Source organism: Mustelus asterias, chromosome 5, assembly GCF_964213995.1.
Source record: "Mustelus asterias chromosome 5, sMusAst1.hap1.1, whole genome shotgun sequence".
NCBI classification, from domain to species: Eukaryota; Metazoa; Chordata; class Chondrichthyes; order Carcharhiniformes; family Triakidae; genus Mustelus; species Mustelus asterias.
This window is the reverse complement of record NC_135805.1, coordinates 132,508,490-132,532,803: the sequence shown is the minus strand read 5'-3', so window position 1 is coordinate 132,532,803 and position 24,314 is coordinate 132,508,490. Positions and strand designations below refer to the sequence as shown.

Below are 24,314 nucleotides of genomic sequence, written 5' to 3'. Positions count from 1 at the left end.
GGGGGAAGGCGGGATCAGGCTATTAAGTTGGATGATCAGCCATGATCATAATGAATGGCGGAGCAGACTTGAAGGGCCGAATGGCCTCCTCCTATCTTCTATGTTCCTATGTTGTTAAAAACAAGAGATGATTGCTGATTGTTACTGTTTACGTCTGGAGCTGTCAGCCAACATCTGTCCAAAGATGTGCAGGTTAGGTGGATTGGCCATGGTGAATGTGCGGGGTTACATGAATAGGGCAGGGGAAGGCGGTGGGGGGGCGGGGGGTTGATGGGCTGAATGGCCTCTTTGTCCAATGTAGGGATTCTATGTTTCTCTAGTTAATAGAGGGGAAATCGAGGGCAGTGATTTCTCAGACATGCTCCATAGTGCATTGGATAACAAAATCATCTCAATAGTTATTCACCCTCACACCGTCTGCAGCTTCTGTGAAACTCCTCTCTGTCGAAGATTTAACTTTCAACAGCTGAGCTATGATAAGGAAGACTAAGATTGCTGTGCGACAAGGTGTTCTTCAATTTTAATCATAAACCGTGAATTTAAAACGAGTACAATGCTGCAAAAAAAATGAAAGCCACTTTACATTACAAATGAAGATCCTGAGCATGTGATCTGAAAGTCTACTTCTTGGGGATGCAGTATCTGTCCCACCTTGTCTGAGTGAGCTGGCTGTCCCAGCATTCCAATGCAAATCCCCCCATCCTGCTCTATCCCTATGGACCCGCAACTCCCTCAGCTTTAAACACCAATCAGAATTTCCTTAAAGAAATAATACTCAGTGCCTCATCCTCTCCCTGTAGAGACCAGTTTCAACCTGCAGGATCACCCATAAAAATCACTGTGTCCCAGGTACTTACGTATAATCCAGGTTGACCACGAGGACCCATATCACCCTAAAATAAACACAAGCCAGTCAGTTAGTACATCCATACAAGCATATAAACGGACAAAGATATGAATTAAGAGCAGAAGTAGGCCATTTGGCCCCTTATGCCTGCTCTGCCTTTTGATACGATCATCTCTGATTTGGTTGTGGCTCCAAGTTTCCTGGCTCTCCCCCCGATAACCTTTAACTCCCTTATCAATCAAGAAGCTATCTAATTTAACCTTAACCTTCAATGACCCTGCCTTCACTGTTATAGAATAGAATCATAGAAACCCTACAGTGCAGAAGGAGGCCATTCGGCCCATCGAGTCTGCACCGACCACAATCCCACCCAGGCCCTATCCCCACATATTTACCCGCTAATCCCTCTAACCTACACATCTCAGGACTTTAAGGGGCAATTTTTAACCTGACCAATCAACCTAACCCGCACATCTTTGTTCTGTGGGGAAGAGATTTCCAAAGACTCACGACCCTCAGAGAAAAGAAATTCTCCTAATTTCCATTGTAAATGGGAGACGGACTATGTGTGTCTTCTCGTTCCAGTCTCTCCCACGAGGGAAAACACCCTTTCAGTATCCACCCTATCAAGCACATCTCCTCAGGATTTCAATAAGATTGTCATTCTCCTAAACTTGAATGGATACAGGCCCAACTCATCCTTCCCTCAGGATAAAACCCTCAATGGTGTATTGACAATAATCTTTCCCTCAATGTCAGTAAAACAAAGGAGATAGTCATTGACTACAGGAAGCATAGTGGAGGACGTGCCCCTGTCTACATCAATGGGGATGAAATGGAAGTTTCTAGGTGTCCAGATCACCAACAACCTGCCCCGGTTCCTCCACGCTCATGCTTTAGTTAAGAAAGCCCACCAATGCCTGTACTTTCTCAGGAGGCTAAGGAAATTTGGCACGTCCACTACAACTCTCATCAGTTTTTACAGATGTGCCATAGAAAGCATTCTTTCTGGATGTATCACAGCTTGGTAGGCTCCTGTCCAAGACCGCAAGAAACTGCAAAATGTTGTGAACATAGCCTAGTCCGTCACGCAAACCAGCCTCCCACCCATTGACTCTGTCTACGCTTTCCACAGTTTCAGAAAAGCAGCCAGCATAATGAAGGACTCCATGCACCCTGGACATACTTTCTTCCACCTTCTTCTGTCGGGAAAAAGATACAAAAGTCTGAGGACATATACCAATCGACTCAAGAAAAGCTTCTTCGCTGCTGCCGCCTGACTTCTAAATGGACCTACCTCACATTAAGTTGATCTTTCTCTACACCCTAGCTATGACTGTAACACTACATTTTGCACCCTCCCCATTCCTTCTCCCCTATGTACTCTATGAACAGAATGTTTTGTCTGTATAGTGTGCAAGAAACAACACTGTATCTCAATATATGTGACAATAATAAATCAAATCAAATTCAAATCTAAACTTTAATGGATACAGACCTAACCTGTCCAATCTTTCCTCAGGATAAAACCCTCACCCCAGAAATCAGTCGAATGAACCTACCAATGTAATTATATCCTTTCTTAAATAAGCAGAGCAACACTTTACAGAGTTGATTAACAGTTAACTCATTTACAACTCAAAAACATGGTTAAGAAACCAACACATTAAGTTGGAAAATTGAAAGAAAGGATACTTATAATCTGAAATCAATCAACTCAGCCGCAGGACCGACATTGTTGGTTTGGGGTATATGGAATGACCTGCTCAGAGAGCAATGTTGCAGCACTGAAAGGGTCTGTCTCTGGCTACAACCAGCACTGTTTGGTACAACGACTGGCTTGCTTTCGAAAGCAGGATATTTTTGAAAGGGTGTGAACCCCTATGTTGAGTTTCAGAGAGACTTGGATATGCTTGTGCAAGGAACACAGAAAGTTAGCATGCATGTATGTCAAGCAATTAGGAAGGAAAATGGCTTTTATTGCAAGGGGATTGCAGAACAAGAATACAGAAGTCTTGCTGCAGTTGTACAGGACTTTGGTGAGATCATGTTTGGACTATGGGCAGTTTTGAGCCGGAATTTGCGGGCGAGACTCGCAAATTCTCTGTTGCCCTCGGGCGGGATTTTACGAGCCTTGCCCAAGCAAGATCATAAAATCCCTGCTTTGGTCTCCATATCTAAGGGACGATATACCTGTACTGGAGGTGGGGCAGCAAAGATTCACTCGATTGATTCTCAGGATGGGCGAGTTGCCTATGATGACAGGCTGAATAAATTGGGACTATATTCTCTAGAATTTAGAAGAATGAGAAGTGATCTCACAGAGACATACAAGATTATGGAAGAGTTTGATGGAGATTGTTTCCCCTGGCTAAGGAATCTTAAAAGATGGGGGCAAAGTCTCAGGATAAGGGGCCAAACATTTGGAACTGTGATTAGGACAAATTACTTCACTCAAAGGGAATTCTCTATCCCAGAGGGTTGTGGGATGCTTCATGGTTGAATACATCCAAGGCTGGAATTGATTGATTTTGGTCTCTCAGGGAATCAACAGATATGGGGAGCGGGCTGGACAGTTGAGTTGATGGGATGAATGGTCTATTCCTGCTCCTATTTATTTTGTCCTTATAATTATGTATTACCCTCATTCAAATAGCTATATGATTTAAAGACTTGATCATGAAGGAATTCTTTGACACTTAGACATGGATGGTAGTGACGATTCCCACCTTGGGTCACTGTCTGTGTGGAGTTTGCACATTCTCCCCATGTCTGCATGGGTTTCTTCCGGTTCTTCCCACAGTCCAAAGATGTGCGGATTAGGTGGATTGGCCATGCTAAATTGTCCCTTAGTGTCAGGGGGACTAGCTAGGGTAAATGCATGAGGTTATGGGGTTAGGGCCTGGGTGGGATTGTGGTCAGTGCAAATGAGCCGAATGGCCTCCTTCTGCACTGTAGGGATTCTACAATGACATTGGTGGGACAATGCTTTATTTCGGAGTTTGACTTATACAGCTACAAGAGCTTACATTTCCATAGCACCTTTAACAAAGTAAAATGTCCCAAGATAATTCACGTGCTTGCCAAAATAAATTTGGCACCAAGGCAACTTAAGAGCTAGACTGACTGTTGAGCAAATGCTGGATCAACAAGGTGAATTTTAAGGAGCGTCTTCAAGGTGGTGAGAGAGTTAGAGAGGTTTTGGAAGGGAATTCTAGAGCCTTGGGCTTTGCCATTTGTCAATGGTGGAGCAATGAAAATCAAGACAAGAGCAAAGGTTATATTTACTCTCTGTGTAAGGTTTAAAAACCTGTCATGACATGGTTATAAACCTCCCCAGTTTAGTAAGATAGTTAACTTGAACCTCTAACCCTTTGCTAAAAAGTGCTCTCTAGACTTCAAACTCTGGCCTTCAACAGCTCCGCTCCTATCCACTCTCTGTTCTGTCTTAAATGTTGGAATGTTCTAACATCTTCGATTCCTCTCTGACAATCATAGAATCCCTACAGTACAGGAGGCCATTCGTCCCATCGAGTCTGCACCAACAACAGGCTCTATCCCTGTAACCCCACGTATTTACCTTGCTAATCCCCCTGACACTAAGGGGCAATTTATCATGGCCAATCCACCTAATCAGCACACCCTTGGACTGTGTAGGAAACCGGAGCACCCGGAGGAAACCCATGCAGACACGGGAGAATGTGCATACTCCACAGAGTCACCCGAGGCCGGAATTGAACCCGGGTCCCTGGCGCTGTGAGGCCGCAGTGCTAACCATTGTGCCACCCCAATGTTCTTTGAGAGCAGAAAGTCAGCATTTGGAAGAGTCCCCAAATAATTGTATCAGGTCCAATGAAGCATGTTAATATTTCAAGAGGCCTCCAGGAGTGTGTTGATATTTAAAGTCAATGCAAATCCTGTTTTAGGATAAGATTTTCCAGTCTGTCCGGGATCTTCTGGCCCTGTCACAGGTGCACCCCCCCCTCCCCCTTTCCCCGCAGCACGACCAGTGAGCAGCGCAAATGGACACTGATTTCAGTGGCACCAGAAGATACCGAGAAAATCCACCATGGAAAATCCTGGCATTAATGAGGTACCAGCGCCTTACCGCTATGGTTACATTTCCAAAATACTCGCTGGCTGTTGAGCATTTTGGGGTGTCTGGACTTCATTAAAGAGACTTTGTCATACAAATGCTTTCTTTTTTTTCTTTAATATGTGCAGGAGGTCACAACCAATGTGTTAATATTTACAGGGGTCCGAGGAGTGCCTACAGATTGGAAATGGGGTTCACAAGAAGAGTGCCTGTGTGGAGGTTGCATGTTCTCCCTGTGTCTGTGTGGGTTTCCTCCGGGTGCTCTGGTTTCCTCCCACAGTCCAAAGATGTGCAGGTTAGGTGGATTGGCCATGCTAAATTGCCCCTTAGTGTTAGGGGGACTAGCAAGGTAAATACATGGGGTTGCGGGGATAGGGCCCGAGTGGAATTGTTGTCGGTGCAGGTTCGATGGGCTAAGTGGCCTCCTTCTGCACTGTAGGGACTCTATAAGGGTCTCTGTAAGGGACCCTACCATAAAGATTATGGTAAGGGTTATGGTGAGCGGGTAAGTGGAGCTGAGTCCACAAAAAGATCAGCCATGATCTTACTGAATGGAAGAGCAGGCTCGAGGGGCCAGATGGCCTACTCCTGCTCCTAGTTCTTATGTTCTTATTTACAGAAGCTCCCTAGAAGAGTGATAATATTGGCAGTGAGTCTGGAGGACTGGGTCAATATTTGCAAAGCAGCTCTCGGGCTGTGCCAATTTTTGGGGTGTGTCTTCAGGAGTGGGCCAACGTTTACAGGCCCCCCTCCCACTCCATCTCTTCAACTGTGCCTTTGGTTAACCTAACCGTACCCCAGATTTTGCTAAATGATGCTTCATCAAGAGCAACTAGGGACAGGCAATAAATGCTGGTCTAGCCAGTGATACCCACCTCCTGTGAGTGAATAAATAAATCTAAAAATCTCTTTGTCTAATCGCTCGGGCCATTTATCTATGTCAAAGATGCTGAACAAATGAAAGTTTTTGAATTTCCATTTTATAGAATCCCTACAGTGCATAAGGAGACCATGCAGTCCGTTAAGATGCACCGACTCTCTGACATAGCATTTTATCCAGGCCCCCCTCACCCACTCCCGCAATCCCCATAACCCCAAGTATTTACCCCACTAATCCCCCTAACCTACACATCTTAGGACACTAAGGGGCAATTTAGCATGGCCAATCCACCTAACCTGCACATCTTTACACTGTGGGAGGAAACTGGAGCACCCAGAGGAAACCCACAGACAATGTGCAAACTCCACACAGTGACCCGAGGCCGGAATTGAACCTGGGTCCGTTGCGCAGTGAGACAGCAGTGCTAACCACTTTGCCACCGTGTCGACCATGGTCAGTTCATGTTGAGTTTCTTTTTGCGAGCTACCATTTCACCTTATTGCATTAGAATCCTGGCTGATTTTCAGTGTAGATTGAGCAGGGAAACCAGGAAACATTCACCGATTGTTGACGGGAGGAATTTAGCCCTTTCTGTACCTTCCCTAATTTTAGAACCACCCCTGTCCTTTTACCATTCTCACTTTCCAAAGTCCTAATGTCTCTAGAAGGTACAGTCAGAAGACTTGGACACATACTACAAGTATGTTCCTACCAATGCATTACAGGGGTGTCATGTTACTCCCATGTGCTTATATTTTATGCATCTGCTCTCACATCTCATTCCGTTTGACTTGGCAATTGCTTTCGACATTGCAGAGATGTTTTTAAACGAGTGGTCGGTATCATCCAAGTATTTCTCAAGCTCCGTCTTTTGAAAGATTATACCCTTCATTGCATAATGATATTTACTGTCTACCATTTTCAGACTTGCACTTTACTCAGGTAGCCAGATATTGCCTCGCTTATATTTTAATCAACTAAGTCATTAAAGTTCAGATTGCTCCTGCGTGACTCAATATTAAAGCCAGGCAGCGGTTTTGTTTATAATTCTGCGTTAAGTAACTGGTTGAAGAAGAGATTCCTGAGGGAGTGCACCAATCAGTGCAAATTACCAATCAACCTACTCAACCAGGGAATAACGATGACCCTTAGATTTGGTTTGTTTTCCCTTGTGCCTGTGATTTTGATTAATTTTGTCTGACTCCTTGCGACTATTCTCTGAAGTAGTCAGATACTCTTTCCTCGGATAGAAAAGTCAAGTACTAGGGTACATAGGTTTAAGGTGCGTGGGGAAAAGTTTAGAGGAGATGTGCGAGGTTTTTTTTTAAAAACACAGAGGATGGTGAATATCTGGAACACGCTGCCTGGGGAACTGGTGGGAGCAGGTATGATAGCATCATTTAAGGGGCAACTAGACGAATACACGAATAGGATGGGAATGGAAGGATACAGACTCCGTAAGTGCATACAGCTTTAGTTTAGGCAGGCATCATGATTGCACAGGCTTGGAAGGCCAAAGGGCCTGTTCCTGTGCTGTACTGTTCTTTGTTCTTTGAAAGTCAAGACAAATAGTATCCACAGTTTCATTCACCCATGAACTCATCTGGGCTCCTGTTGACTTTGTGGGACTGTGTAAAAGAGCTCATGGCAAATTGGGAAGGTGGGGGCTCAGTGGTATTGTCACTGGACTAGCAATCCAGAGACTCAGGCTACTGCTCCGGGGACCCAAGTTCGAATCTCACAACGGCAGTTAGCAGAATTTCAATTCAATAAAAAAAATCTGGAATTATAAGTCTATTGATGACGATGAATCCACACGATTGTTTGGAAAACCCATCTGGTTCACTCATGTCCTTTAGGGAATGAAATCTGTCGTCCTCACCTGGACTGGCCTACATGTGATCCACACATCTGTTGACTCTTAACTGCGCTCTGAAATCATAGAATCCCGACAGTGCAGAAAGAGGCCATTCGGCCGATCAAGCCTGCACTGACAACAATCCCACCCAGACCCCATCCCACGTATTTACACTATTAATGTCCCTGACACCAGGGGGCAATTTAACATGGCCAATCCACCTAACCCGCACATTTTTGATCTGTGGGAGGAAACCGGAGCATCTGGAGGAAACCCACGCAGATACGGGGAGAATATGCAGACTCCACACAGACAGTTACCCGAGGCCGGAATTGAACCAGGTCCCTGGAGCTGTGAGGCAGCAGTGCAAACCACTGTGCCACTGAGCTACCCCACAAGCGGCCTAGCAAGCCACTCAGATCAAGGGCAATTGGGGATGGGGAATAAATGTTGGCCTTGCCAATGCCACCCACATGAAGGAACAAAAAAAAACAGGTGGTCACTTTTACATCTCTCTGGGAGTGATTTAAGGCAGGCTGCTGCTTCACTATTATCACACAAAGTCATCATTTCGGCCTGTACACCGACTATACATTTCACGACCACATTCAATTCCTGACAAGTGATCTAGCCTGAGGAGTGTTTCTTTTTCTCTTGCACATGAAACATGTCCCCAAAATTGCCCCTTAACAAAGGACACTTACTTTTTCTCCTCTTGGACCAGGTGGACCTGGAACACCCGGATCTCCCTTTGAACCCTATTTAAGATAGAGATTGAACACTTCAGCCAAACATTTTTCTTCAATTAGAAATCTGTTCTTTATATTAATAATTACATTTAAACAATACAATTGTCCATCATTTAAAACAAGGGGAAAGTTAACTAAAATTGTTCGAACAAATTGAGAATTACCAAAGCAAACCTGAATGTATGTTGTCCTGCAAACAATTCTGTTATTTATGATACCGTATTTCACACTTGGCTATCAACTGAAATACCCCTGGTTCAAGGGCATTCACCACCAAGACTGAGAATAGAAATGAAACTGGAAATAATAGTTAGGCTGAGCTTTATTTAAGAAAGAACTGTAAATTGTGCAAGGGAAGACTGTGAAAAGGAAGAAATTTCATTGTTCTGAAGTTCTGGGGAGAAAAAGTAAAATTAAAGAGGAAATAGTGCAATAAAGTCTTGATTTCTAACACAGCAAGGATATCAGTCATTACTGCATGGATGGTAAGTGGAAATAGGATTCAGCATAAAGGGCCTCTGTGATCTGTGTGATGCATCTTGTCGTTTTAACTATGTCTTGGCCATTTGTAATGTAACCCATGTCTTAGAGGGTTCAATGCGTAGGACAGTTTGTATGGACTTGCTATGTACTTTATTGAATGATAAAAGAAACGGAGTGATGACTAATTGGGGTTTTCAAAAAAAATGAAAAGGACTTGATAGAGCACATACGGAAAAAATCTATCTCCTCTTGTGGGAGAAATGAGAAAAAGGGGATGGAATCTTAAAGTTAAATCTGAGTCTGTTAGGAATGAAAGCAGAAGGATCGTAGAAATCAAGAATTCTTATAAGATAGTGGTTTGAATCAGCCCATTATCTAACTGAATCATGGCACAGTGGTTAACACTGCTGCCTCACAGTGCCAGGGACCCGGGTTCAATTCCCTGCTTGGCTGGAGTTTGCACATTCTCCCTGTGTCTGCGTGAGTTTCCTCCGGGTGCTCCGGTTTCTTCCCACAGTCCAAAAATGTGCAGGTTAGGTTGATTGGCCGTGCTAAATTGCCTGTTAGTGTCAGGGGTAGTTGCAGGGTAAATATGTGGGGTAAAGGGGATAGGACCTGGGTGGAACTGTGGTCAGTGCAGGCTCGATGGGGCGAATGGCCTCTTTCTGCACTGTAGGGATACCATGAACAGTAACACAAGGGGCAAAAGGCATCCTGCTATTCCTGTAGTCCATTTTCCTTTTACCAGCGGGTTTAGCAGGATTGCTATCCTTAGCGTAGCTGCCTATCCATTCACAGTCTGACTGATTACAGGTACATGAGTCAGTGAAAATTATAAGGAGGCAAGACTAACCTCACACTCAAAGGAAGTTAAGTAAATGAGTTTTGTTTACTTCATGTGATCTATATTTTAATTAACTAATGATGCGCGATTAAATCACTCGGGAGGCTGGATCGTACCCGGGAAATAAAGGCTTTTATTAGTAACAAGAATGGAGCATACTATATAACAATACAATCCCAGACTAAAGGGTCACCCGGCAGTGCAGTGACCTTTATACTCCTACAGGTAGGCGGAGCCAACCGGAGTGTACCACAGAACAATACCAACAGGTAGAACACCCCAACCCTAACCCCAACAGTGACAACAGTAACATATGTACAAGTACCCATAGTGCTAACCATCTATGGTTCAGTACCCATAGTGGTAACCAGCTATGGTTCACCACAACTAACATCAATATTATGGCCGGGATTCTCCCAAAAAAAATTTAACTTTCCAACGTGCAGGAAAACGGGAGTATTTCCCAAGGTGTTTCTTAGTGTAATTATCAGAGCAAATCACTGACACTCTGGGCAGTGCAGAGTGCCTCAGTGTGATTCACTCTGGAAATTGGGGGCGGGGCATATTCCTGCTGGAGAGGCCGGCAGCATAGCGCTGAGCGGGCCACTGCGTATGTGCCGATCGTCAGAGTGGAGATCAGCGCATGCGCAAGAGCCCCCCACTGCTGGCCTCTCTATCGCTGACCTTCCCAATCGCTGGCCAGCCCCACAACCCCCCGATCACTGGCCTTCCAACCACCCTACCTCCCCCAATCGCTGGCTTCCTGGACCTCCTGGGCCAGCTCCTATGTCCCCCCACTGCCGACTAGCCCGCCTTGGCAGTTCCGGCCGCAAACCTCCCCCCCCGACAATGACCGGCCCAGACTCTCACCACACCCCAATGGCCAGCCCTGATAGCCCTCCCTCCCTCCCCCACTGACCCTCTCGCAGCGAGGCAGCGTGCCCCCCCGTACCAATCACTTCCATAGGCACTGCCCCCAGTAGCCCCTCCTCTGCCCCCCCCCCCTTGCCACTGCCCAAAGAGAAGTGCCAACATGCCCAACAGCAGGGCCCATTCGCCCTAGAGATGCTAGCGGGCCTGGAGAGTACTGTTCCGGGCCCGCCAATCATTCTGAAATGCTCATTTCAATATGATAGTCAGAGCTGATTACGCTAAAAAAAAAACTGAGTCTGGGTGACGTGTGAATCCCGTGAAACCAGCACCGCTGATATCTCCTGGCTCACTGTGCTACTCGAGCAGTGCAGTGGACTGGGAGAATCCCACCTAGATTTCAGAATTCTGGCTTCAGAAAGCTCAGTGATGAATGAGCCCTCCATCTTAAAAACTAAATGCATGGACTGTCATGGAAGAATGAAGAATATTGTGACCAATACAGCCAACGTGATGAATACAGACTTGTCTTTAAAGCAAGGAGGAATTTGTTGTAGTGGAGAGCAATCAAATTCATGAGCCATGTGATCCCCCAGTTGTCTTCTGTCTCCACTTGGCAAAGATTATTTTAAAGATCACTTACTTTCACCTGGCTTTGATGGGAGAGTTATTCTGTATCTTAGCAACTAGAACCTGCGAAGCTGCCTATGCTGGTGGCAGGGAGACCACCATAACCAATTAGGGATGGGCAATAAATTCTGGCCTTGCCAACAATGCCCACATATCACAGAATTACAGAATCCCTACAGTGCAGAAAGAGGCCATTTGGCCCATCGAGTCTGCACCAACCACAATCCCACCCAGGCCCTACCCCCATATCCCTACATATTTTACCCGCTAATCCCTCTAACCTACGCATCTCAGGACACTAAGGGGCAATTTTAACATGGCCAATCAACCTAACCCGCACACCTTTGGACTGTGGGAGGAAACCAGAGCACCCGGAGGAAACCCACGCAGACACGAGGAGAATGTGCAAACTCCACACAGACAGTGACCCAAGCCGGGAATCGAACCCAGGTCCCTGGAGCTGTGAAGCAGCAGTGCTAACCACTGTGCTACCATGCCGCCCCTATTGAATGGGGTCCATTCAATCCCATTGAATGGGTTAAAAAAACTTTTGTTGCCTCCATCCAAGATCAGATAAAAAGCAAAGAGATAAACAATCAGTCAACCTTCATTTATGTGCCATGGAGAACATGCCTCTGTCTGTATCGATGGAGAATGAAGTAGAAATGGTCGAGAAGTTCAAATTTTTAGGTGTCCTGGTCCCTCCACGCCGACGCTATAGTTAAGAAGCCCACCAACCCCTCTACGTTCTCAGGAGGCTAAAGAAATTTGGCACGTCAGCTATGACTCTCACCAACCTTTACCGATGCACCATAGAAAGCATTCTTTCTGGTTGTATCACAGCTTGGTAAGGCTCCTGCTCTGTCCAAGACCGCAATAAACTACAAAGGGTCATGAACAAAACCGAGTCCATCACTCAAACCAGCCTCCCATCCATGGACTCTGTCTACACTTACTGCTGCCTCGGAAAAGCAGCCAGCATAATTAAGGACCCCACGGACATTCTCTCTTCCACCTTCTTCCGTCGGGAAATAGATACAAAAGTCTGAGGTCACAAACTAACCGACTCAAGAACAGCTTCTTCCCTGCTGCCATCAGGCTTTTGAATGGATCTACCTTGCACTAAGTTGATCTTTCTCTACACCTTAGCTATGACGGTAACATTACATTATGCACCCTCTCCTTTCATTCTCTATGAACGGTATGCTTTGTCTGTATAGTGCACAAGAAATAATACTTTTCACTGTATACTAATACATGTGACAATAATAAATCAAATCAAGTTCATCCAGAGGAGGAATCAAAACATAACTTAACTGCTCTTTGCCTGATGGCATCATAGAATCGCTAGTATCCATTTTGTTACAATCCCAAGCCTAATCCAAATTTGGTGAAATTCCTGGACGAAGTTCAAGACTGTTGTTACGACCCAGTTAGCAACCAATAACTTTTGCTCTTAAGTAGAAGAAATTTACCAAGCCCCAACTCTTAGCAGCACAAAGCTACCAATGTTTCCTGGGGCCTCTGTAAAGCCCAGTTCCCTCAGCAGCACAGAGTTAATGGGCGGCACGGTGGCACCGTGGTTAGCTCTTCAGCCTCACAGCACAGGGACCCAGGTTTGATTCCGGCTTGGGTCGCTGTCTGTGCCGAATCTGCAAATGCACAGCAACGTATGGAATGTACCTATACAGAACTGAAATTTCCCAGCCTATGTTGAGACATTCAGGATTTTACGACCTTGCTCAGGTGAGGCTCATAAAATCCCGCCCGAGGCCAACAGAGAATTCCGTTCTGCGAGTCTCGCCCACTCCGATTCCAGGGTGGGCGAGGCGTTAAAATTAATATTTTGCCTCCCTGTCACAGGTAAGAGGTGGATTTGATCCAAGTCACTGATCTTGATTGCTATATCTGACATTGCCGACCTTGTTCCAAAGCACCACTATGATAACCCACCCCACAATTGGATATCTTGTTGGCGCACTGCCAAGCACAGACACAAAGAATGCCCCTCAAGTGTCTGTGTGGGTTTTCTCTGGGTGCTCCGGTTTCCTCCCACGGTCCAAAGATGTGCGGGTTAGGTAGGTTGGCAATGCTAAATTGCCCCTTAATGTCGGGGGTCTAGCTAGGGTAAATTAATGGGGTTATGGGGATAGGACCTGGGTGGGATTGTGATTGGTGCAGACTTGATGGGCCAAATGGCCTCCTTATGCACTGTAGGATACTATGATTCTATGAACTTGGTACTTGAATATGCCTGCACTCTCATCAACCAATGCTCTGGACAAGTTTCTGTAAAAAGAAAATTAAAGTCTGAAGAACCAAAATATACAAATTCTTTACAAGGCTCTCCCGTGTCTGCGTGAGCTTTTTCCGGGTACTCCGGTTTCCTCCCACAGTCCGCAATTGCTGGTTAGGTGCATTGACCATGCTAAATTCTCCCTCAGTGTACCCAAACAGGCGCTGGAGTGTGATGACGAGGGGATTTTCACAGTATCTTCATAGCAGTGTTAATGTAAGCCTACTTGTGACTAATAAATAAACTTTAAAGGATTCTCTGAGGCGGGGTCTGATCTGTCCAAACCGGGCACTTTTTAAATGTCATAACATCCAGTTAATCAAAGGTCACTCCCATAGGTGCTAACCTACAATGCCTCCTCCCCTAAAACACACAAAGATAAGAATCAAATTATAGAGATGCCCTCACAATTTAGATCATGTTTGGACATTTACTTGATTGGTAACTTTGGATTCTTTAAAGAAATGCTATTCTTCAGACACAGGTCTGGTTCAATATCGCATATGAAAGTTTGAAGTTTATTTATTGGTGTCACACGTAGGCTTACATTAACATCACAATGAAGTTACTGTGAAAATCTGCTAGTCACCACAATCGGTGGCTGTTTGGGTACAGGGAGGGAGAATTTAGCATGGCAAATACATCTAGCCAGCATGTCTTTTGGACTGTGGGAGGAAACTGGAGCACCCGGAGGAAACCCATGCAGCACATGGAGAACGTGCAGACTTCGCACAGACCCAAGCTGGGAATCGAAGCCGGGTCCTTGGTGATGTGAGGCAGCAGTGCTAATGATTGTGCCATGAAAGACAATGTAGCACTCCTTTTGCGATATAGTGGACCATTAGTCTAGGTTACATATTAAAATTTGAGAGAGGACACCAATCCGTTGACTCACAGGCCTGAGTGATTCTACCAGTGCCAAACTCTTAGGGATCACAATTGCTGGCATATGCTCCTTCATCCCATGATACAATGAACTTGAACATTTTTGAATCTGGCCTCAAATTAGATTGTATTTATAAATCCAGCTCTTTATTTTTTATTTATTCTTTCATGGGATGTGGGGACCACCCTCTAGGTCAGCATTTATTGGCCATCACTAATTGCCCTCGAGAAGGTGGTGGTGAGCTGCCTTCTTGATCCACTATGGCCCATGTGGTGTAGGTACACCCACAGTGCTGTTAGGGAAGGAGTTCCAGGGTTTTGACCTATCGATAATGAGGGAACAGATGGTGTGTGGCTTGGAGGGAACTTGCAAATGCTGGCATTCCCATAAGTCTGCTGCCCTTGTCCTTCTAGACATCAGAGGTCACGGGTTTGGAAGGTGCTGTTAAAGAAGCCATGATGAGTTGCTGCAGTGCATCTTTTAGATTGTATACACTGCTGTCAGTAACTCATGATGGATGGGGTGCCAATCAAGTGGGCTGCTTTGCTCTGGATGATGTTGAGCTTCTTGAGTGTTGTTGGAACTGCACCCTTCTGGGCAAGTGTTGAGTATTCCATCACACTCCTGACTGGTGCCTTGTTGATAGTGGACAGGCTTTGGGGAGTCAGGAGGTGAGTTAATCGCTGCAGGATTCCCAGCCTCTGACCTGCTCTGTTAGCCACGGTATTTATATAGTTACTCCAGTTGGAGATAGTCATTGCCTGGCACTTCTGAGATGTGCATGTTATTTGACACTTATCAGCCCAAGTATCTTTAGAAATCTTTAATAATTGTTTTGTGGCGGGGGGAGGTGCAATATTGGTTAGGGAACATATTAGAGCTGTACAGAGGGAGGATACCTTGAGATGAGACTGTGGGTAGAGCTCAGAAACAGGAAGGGGGCAGTCACTATGATGGGGGTGTACTACAGGCCTTCCAACAGCCCACGGGAAGTTGAAGAATCAATATGTAAGCAGATTCTGGACAGATGTAGAAGTAATAGGGTTCTTATAGCGGGAGACTTTAATTTTTCTCATATTGACTGGAAATCCCTTAGGGTTAGGGGTCTGGATGGTAAGAAATCTGTTATGTTGTGTCCAGGAAGATTTTTTGGAACGATATGTAAATAGTCCAACTAGAAAGGAAGCTAGGCTGGACATGAGCCCGGCCAGGTCATCAAAGTTGCAGTGGAGGAACATGTGGCGAACAGTGACCACAATTCCGTAAGTTTTCGGATACTCATGAAAAAGGACAAGTGTTGCCCTAGAGTTAAGGTGCTAAATTGGGGGAAGGCTAACTACAACCAGATTAGGCAAGATTTGGAGGCTGTTGTTTGGGAGAGGCTGTTTGAGGGTAAATCCATACCCGGCATGTGGGAATCTTTTAAGGAGTAGTTGATCAGAGTGCAGGACAGGATGACCAGGGAAACTGCGAGTCTAGTCAAAAAGGGAAAGGATGCATAGATAAGGTCGAGGCAACTAAAAACAGAAAAAGCACTTGAAGAATACAGAGAAAGTAGAAAAGAACTCAAACGGGGAGTTAGGAAGCCAAAAAGGGATCACAGAACGTTCTTGGCAGGCAGGATTAAGGAGCATCCCAAGGCTTTTAATACATATATTAGGAACAAGAGGGTAGCTAGAGAAAGAATTGGTCCACTCAAAGACAAAGGAGGGAAATTATGCGTAGAACCAAAGAAAGTGGACAAGATCCTTAATGAGTATTTTGCATTGGTATTCACAAAAGAGTTGGACACATTGATTGATGGTGTCTCGGAGAGGAATGTAAACCCTCTAGAGTAAGTCATCATCAAGTGTTAGGCGTATTAAAAAGCATTAAGGTAGACAAATCCCCAGGGCCAGATGACATCTATCCCAGAGAGGAAATTTCTGGGTTTCTATCAGAAATCTTTGTTTCCTCGTTGGCCGCAGGTGATGTTCCAGAGGATTGGAGGATAGCCAATGTTATTTAAGGGTAGCAAGGATAACCTGGGTAATCATAGGCCAGTGAGCTTGACATCAGTGATAGTGAAATTGTTGGAGAAGATTCTTAGGGATAGGATCTATACACATTTGGAACTGAATGGTCTTATTAGCGACACAGAGCATGGTTTTGTACGAGGGAGGTCATGTTTCACTAATTTGATTACGTTTTTTTAAGGAGGTAACAGAAATGATTGACGAGGGAAGGGCCGTGGATGTTGCCTACATGGACTTCAGTAAAGCATTTGACAAGGTCCCTCATGGCAGGCTGGTGCAAAAGGTTAAATCACTTAAGATCAAGAGTAAACTAGCTAGATGGATTCAAAATTGGCTTGGCCATAGAAGACAGAGGGTAGCGGTGGAAGGGTGTTTTTCCGAATGGAGGTCTGTAACTAGTGGTGTTCCGCAGGGATCAGTGCTGGGACCTTTGTTGTTTGTAATATATATAAATGACTTGGAAGAAAACATAGCTGGTCTGATTAGCAAGTTTGCAGATGATACTAAGATTGCTGGAGTTGCGGATAGCGATGAAGATTGTCAGAGAATACAGCAGGATATAGATAGGCTGGAAAATTGGGCGGAGAAATGGCAGATGGAATTTAATCCAGACAAATACGAGGTGATGCATTTTGGTAGCACCAATTCAGGTAGAAGCTATAAAATAAATGGCAGAACAATCAGGAGCATAGCCACAGAGAGATCTGGGAGTATACATCCACAGATCCTTAAAAGTGGCAGCACAGGTGGAAAAGTTGGTGAAGAAAGCATTTGGCATGCTTTCCTTCAATGGCTGGGGCATCGAGTATAAAAGTTGGCAAATTATGTTACAGTTATACAAAATGTTGGTTAGGCCACATTTGGAATACTGTGTCCAATTCTGGTCACCGTGTTACCAGAAGGACGTGGAGGCTTTGGAGGGAGTACAGAAAAGATTTACCAGGATGCTGCCTGGAATGGAGGAAATTAGCTATGCAGAGTGATTGAATAAACTGGGATTGTTCTCCCTGGAGGGGCGACCTGATAGAATTTTATAAAATTATGAGGGGCATAGATAAGGTGAAAAGTTGAAAGCTTTTTCCCAGGGCAGAAATGACAATTACAAGGGGGCACAAGTTCAAGGTGAGGGGGGAAAGGTTCAGTAGAGATGTGCGGGGGAAGTTTTTTCTATACAGAGGGTGGTGAGGGCCTGGAATGCACTGCCAAGTGAAGTGGTTGAGGTAGACACGTTAGTGACATTTAAGACTTATCTGGATAGACACATGAATGGGTGGGGAATAGAGAGACAGTCTAGATAGGACAACATGATCGGTGCAGGCTTGGAGGGCCGAAGGGCCTGTTCCTGTGCTGTATTGTTCTTTCTTCTTTGTAGATCATTCATCTTATATTAACATATGTTTTTTTTCTATCGGTCATTAGATGAAGAGACTGTAATAAGTTCTCTTGATAGACAATAGTTTTTAACAGGGAGACGTACCACACAAAATGTAACGGAAGGGCGAGATTTGTTTTCAGCGAGAAAATATACTCTCGAGGCTGGCACAGTAAATTTTACTGCCACAATTACAATTTACTGCCGATGTGCATTTGGAGTGAGGCGAGGTCTATAAAATGTGTCCACTGTCAAAATTAAAATGATTAAATGAGAGTTTAAATTCTGAAGCAATAAACAAGTGAATAATGGCTCATTAGTCAGATTTTATTACCAACACTGAAAGTCCAATAATAAACTCCTTTCGTTTTCCCTGGCACTCAATAACAAGGATGCAAGATTACTGCAAAGCCCATAATCTCAGAGGATTACAGGCTGATCACTTTTCATCTCCTGCATAGATGCTGAATATTTATTGTAGTGAAATACGTTGAGACACTTCTGAAAGATGCAATCACGTGTGAAATAAATGCAAGTCTTTCTACGCTTCCCATCCAAGTACGGGAAGAATAGCGTTGCTTCAAAGAATCCCCAGTTATTAAGCAAGTAAATGTCAAAGCGTCATTTCACAGTTAACATTATTTTTATTAGGATGTGGCAATGGAGCTAAGGCCACGTTCAATTTTGAACTCTACATGTCCTGAGCAGGCGTTGCTGGACTTTCGCCATGACCTTTTTAAAAAATATTTATTCACGAGATGTGGGTGGCACAGTGGTTAGCACTGCTGCCTCACAGCGCCAGGGACCTGGGTTCAATTCTGGCCTCGGGTCACTGTCTGTGCGGAGTTTGCACGTTCGCCCCATGTCTGCGTGGGTTTCCTCCGGGTGCTGTGCTTTCCTCCGACAATCCAAAGATGTGCGGGTTAGGTTGATTGGCCATGCTAAATTGACCCTATTATTAGGGGATTAACAGGGTAAGTGTGTGGGGTTACAGGAATAAGGCTGGAGATGATTGGTCGGCGTAGGCTCGATGGGCCGAATGGCCCCCTTCTGCACTGTAGGGATTCTATGATTTTCTGATCCTCAGAGCATTTATTGCCCATCCCTAACTTCCTTGGAATTGAGTGGCGTACTATGCCATTTCAGAGCCAACCCCATTGCTGTGGATCTGGAGTCACATGTTGGCCAGACTGGGTAAGGAAAGCAGATTTCTTTCCCTCAAGGTATTTTAGGCTCCGGCAGCAAGGAATGCGGGGGGGGGGGGGAGTCCTTCCAGGAGGGTGGCAAAGGGAAAGTGCTGCCGCTGCCATAAAGGGCTTCAGGCAATCTGTTCAGAGACCCTTCCCGAGGCAGAAAAGCGAGGATGCAGAGAGGCCTGGTCCAGGTGAAGAAGAAGAAACTGGGAGGAGGCCAGAGGAAGGGGAGCCGGCGGCAGCGGTTGAAGGAAAAGCGCCAAAAATGACCAGCGGACGGAGGCTGGGCGGGCAGCTCTGGAAAGCAGTCAAGGAGCCGGCGCCAGCGGGTGATCCGGCCACTGGGCAGGAAGGTGAAGAGGAGGTGGCAGAATCTGAGAGAGAGACCAAGGGAACAAGTGGATGGCAAAAAGGCAAAACGGTGAAGGAGGAATAGGAAAAAAGGGGACATTAGTGAACCAGGTGGGTTTTTACAATGGTTTCGTGGTCAAACTTTTAATTCCAGGTTTCCTCATTGAATTCAAATCTGGGACTTGAACCCGGGTCCCCAGAGCGCTACCCTGAGTCTGTGGATTACTAGTCCAGTAACAATACCACTACATCACTGCCTGCCCTAGAACTGCTGTAGTCATTGCGCTAATTAATATTGCTCCCACAATGTTGCTGCATGCATGAATGCAATTTCTGATTGCATGCTCTCAACTATAAAGCTTAAATGTGTCAGGGCTCATTGGCTGATTATTCTGGAACACTCTTTCTAAGCCATGGAAATCAAGGTCAGTGGTCAGGTGGAGATTGATGGGTTGGAAATTAGTTGAGGTGAACATGGGTGGGCAATAGGCTCTGCCACTTTCTCACCCACTCTGCATAACCCTTGACAACACTCCAACATAACCAAGTACATTTGTAAAATGTATCACTGTTGTGATGTAAGAAAGGGGCAATCACTTTGCTTCCAGCAACGTTTCAGAAAAAATAATATCTTTTAGTGATAAGGATCTGGCGTTAAATATTGACCGTAGAATCCCTACAATGCCCATCGAGTCTGCACCAACTCTCTGAAAGAGCATCTTACCCAGGCCAACATAACTCTGCGCATTTACCATGGCTGATCCACCTAACATGCACATCTTTGGACTGTGGGAAGAAACCGGAGCACCCGGAGGAAACCCACGCAGGCACAGGGAGAACGTGCAGACTCTACACAGACAGTCACCCAAGGCCGGAATCGAACCCGGGTCCCTGGCATTGTGAGGCAGCAGTGCTAACTACAATGCCACCATGCCATCCTAAGGGATGAACTCCGCCGCTCTATAGTACGAGGCATTCTTTTACAAGTTGGCTTGCTTGCGAAAGACAGCACCCCCGAATTGTGCAGCACTCCAAAAGAAGAAGGATTCTAGCTCAGAGTGGGAGTTGTGCATGAAATCTTCCAACTAAGAGACAAAAGGTGCTACTCATTAAACCACAATTCATAACCAAAAGACGGATTCAATTAAAAAACAGGAGAAAAGTTAAGAAAAACTTACATGTAGCCCAGTAAAGCCTTGTGGGCCAGGTTCTCCAAGATCTCCTTTTTCACCCTAATTAACAAAAAGAAAGAAGTCATTTTGTGCGGGAACTTATGAAGATGATATTATCACTGACAATGGGAATCAGATGCTCTATATCCAACCTGTTGTGTATTTTATATATATTTGATTTTCCTCAGAGCAATGTGGAGTTGACACTAGCTTCCACATTATTTACGGTGCTTTGAAATAGCATTACAGTCACAAAATGTCTGCACTCATGCTAACAGCTCAAGGCTTGCTTCCAGATCTTTCTCGTGACCTCAAAAGTTTGTTTTCTTTTCTCTGAGGCCACACTCAGGATTAACCAAGCAAGCACAGTGAGCATGGATCAGTTGGCAGCTTCATGTAATCGAACGCAGAGCAATTAAACAACATGTCCCCCATTCTGATAGATTGTAGCCCCTGTGTTTTCACTCTGGTTGCCATTATGGACAATCCAGAAATAGTTTGATAAATTGCCTTGATTTTTAATTGAGCACCTTACATGACCTCAGCATATTTGAACACACTTTGTCACCAATGAAGCACTTTTGATGTGTAGTCACTGTTGTAATGTAGGGAAATCAGACATTCAATTTATGCACAGCAAGCTCCCACAAGAAAGATGGTACGTTTTTAGCAACATTATTTGAAGGGAATATTATTCGGGCGGCACGGTGGCACAGTGGTTAGCACTGCTACCTCACAGCACCAGAGACCTGAGTTCGATTCCCGGCTTGGGTCACTGTCTGTGTGGAGTTTGCACATTCTGCCCGTGTCTGCGTGGGTTTCCTCCGGGTGCTCCGGTTTCCTCCCATAGTCCAAAGGTGTGCAGATTAGGTGGATTGGCCATGCTAAATTGTCCCTTAGTGTCAGGGGGACTAGCTAGGGTAAATGTATGGAGGTAGGGCCTGGGTGGTATTGTGGGTGGTGCAGACTCGATGGGCCGAATGGCCTCCTTCTGCACTGTAGGATTCTATGATTCTATGACACTGTTGAAACACCCTCCTTCCTCAAACAGTACCAGGGGATATTTTACATTCAGCTGAAAGGGAAGGTAATACTCTCATTGCTACACGACAACATCCGCTATCTTTATACAGAGCCCTGATGTGGGGTTCAAATCCACACAATCTAGTTTACAGGTTAGAATACTACCATTAAGCAGAGGCCATTAGCAGGTGCTGCATTCATACCAAAAGCCATCAGCTTTTGTTTCCATTCTTAACACCTTTCCAGTATATTGGTTCCCCTCGCGTCTGACCTCGTGACATAGAATCCTACAGTGCAGAAAGAGGCCATTCGGCTCATCGAGCCTGCACCAACCACAATCCCACCCAGGCCCTATCCGCATATCCCTACATATTTACCCACTAACCCCTCTAACCTATGCATCCCGGGACACTAAGGGGCAATTTAGCATGGCCAATCAACCTAGCCCGCACATCTTTGGACTGTGGGAGGAAACCGGAGCACCCGGAGGAAACCCACGCAGACACGAGGAGAATGTGCAAACTCCACACAGACAGCGACCCGAGCCGGGATTCGAACCCAGGTCCCTGGAGCTGTGAAGCAGCAGTGCTAACCACTGTGTTACCGTGCCGCCCACAGTGACAGTGACCCTGTGAGAGAGACCATCAAACTTATCAATCGAATAAGTTGCAAAGTTGCTTTGGCCTGAGGGTTTGCATAGGCTCAGGAGCCACATATGGTCATGCCTGACATTAGGAATGGTTAAATTCAGCCCAATCACTGGTAGATTTCAAAACAAGTATAGGCTGCAGCCAGCAAACTAATGGACAGTGACACAGTGGTTAGCACTGCTGCCTCACAGCACCAGGTACCCGGGTTTGAGTCACTGTCTGTGTGGAGTCTGCACATTCTCCCCGTGTCTGCATGGATTTCCTCCGGGTGCTCCGGTTTCCTCTCTCAGTCCAAATGATGTGCTGGTTAGGTGCATTGGCCATGCTAAATTCTCCCTCACTGTACCCGAACAGGCATTGGAGTGTGGCGACTAAGGGATTTTCACAGTAACTTCATTGCAGTGTTAATGTAAGCCTACTTGTGACTATTTAATAATAACTTTAAAATACTTTTAACTGGTATTACAGGAAAAGATAGAATTGGAACAGAACTAATAGGGAAATGAATCCCAATGGCCAGTTGCCCAATGAACAGTTAAGAGGGGAATCAGGTGTGACTCAAAGTACAATTATACAGGATTCTATGTATGAAATATATAAAATTTTTAACGTTTTCTTTAAAGTTTTATTTATTAGTAACCTCCATAGTTTGGTTTCTTTTCTCTGAGGCCACACTCAAGATTAACCAAGCAAGTACAATGAGCATGGATCAGTTGGCAGCCTCATATAATCGAATATAGAGCAATTAAACACCATATCTCCCTATTCTCTGGATTGTAGCCCCTGTGTTTTCACTTTGGTTACCATTATGAGCAATCCAGAAAGTATACTTTTCACTGTATACCTGTGGTGAACCATCGTTGGTTCCCACTAGGTAGTACTGAGCCAGGGTCTGGCCAGTACTATGAGTATGTATATATGTTGCTGTTGGGGTTAGGGATGGGTTGTTCTACTTGTTGCTGTTGGGGTTAGGGTTGGGCTGTTACACCTGTATTATAGTTATTGTGGTACATCCCAGTCGGGCTCCGCCTCCTGGGAGAGGTATAAAGGTCACTGCTCTGTCTGGGACCCCTCGGTCTGGGATCGTGTACTATACATGGTAGCTTCGTTGTAATAGTAAATAAAAGCCTTTATTTCCTTGAGCATCTCAAGCCTCGTGTGTGATAACGCGCATCAATACCAAAACATGCGACAATATTAAATCAAATCAAATCAATTCAACGGGAAACCCCATTGACATCGGTGGGACTGGAAGATTCAGCTGCTGGCTAATGATGGGCTGCCTCCACCTCCAGCACCACACAGCACGCCGCGGGGTGAGGGAGGGTGGAAAATCTCACCCCTGCTCCAACTTGATGAAACTGAACCCATTCCTACTCGTGAGCTTAAAGCACTGATTTTCCTGCCAATCATTACAGGCCTCATTAGTAAATCTGTGATGAGGATGTTGGCCATGCCACAGTTATAGCACTCTGATCTTAGTCACACTGTCAGTGCTAACCACTGTGTCACCGTCCATTAGTTTGCTGGCTGCAGCCTGTACTTGTTTTGAAATCTGCCAATGATTGGGCTGAATTTAACCATCCCTCATGTCAATTGGTGGAATTCTCCCATCTGGGACTATGATGGGAGGAGGAGGTCAAGCAGGGAAGTTAACGCTGCACGGGCACTGACCACACGCCACCCTCATCCCGCCACAAGTCAACATTCATGTCGCCTTCCTCCCTGAGAAGCCCAACTCCCTCCCCCGCCCCATAACCATTGACTTGCCTGTCCTCCGCCTGCCATCCACCGCCCTGGAGTCCAATGACCCTCAGTGCTGTTTCACACAAACCCAGCTAACACTCACCCTCCGACCTCCCTCTGCCCCTATAGCCCTCACCATTGCCTCGTACTACATATATAGGGTCAAGAGCTTCAAGTTTTTAGGTGTCCAGATCACCAACAACCTGCCCTGATTCCCCCCATGCTGACACTATAGTTAAGAAAGCCCACCAACGCCTCGACTTTCTCAGAAGACTAAGGAAATTTGGCATGTCAGCTACGACTCTCACCAACTTTTACAGATGCGCCATAGAAAGCATTCTTTCCAGTTGTAT

The 24,314-nt window shown here is 45.4% G+C and overlaps 1 protein-coding gene across 1 annotated transcript in view; it reads right to left on the bottom strand.

Annotated features, from left to right (window-relative positions):
- The window catches only part of LOC144494162 (uncharacterized), a 397,513-nt gene that overhangs the window by 292,090 nt on the left and 81,109 nt on the right, over positions 1–24,314 (bottom strand). The window contains exons 6-8 of the mRNA XM_078213764.1: positions 20,549–20,602; positions 8,386–8,439; positions 858–893 (exon numbers count right to left, since the gene is read on the bottom strand). Coding sequence (XP_078069890.1) covers positions 858–893; positions 8,386–8,439; positions 20,549–20,602 — 144 coding nt within the window. The remainder of the gene's footprint in view (positions 1–857; positions 894–8,385; positions 8,440–20,548; positions 20,603–24,314) is intronic.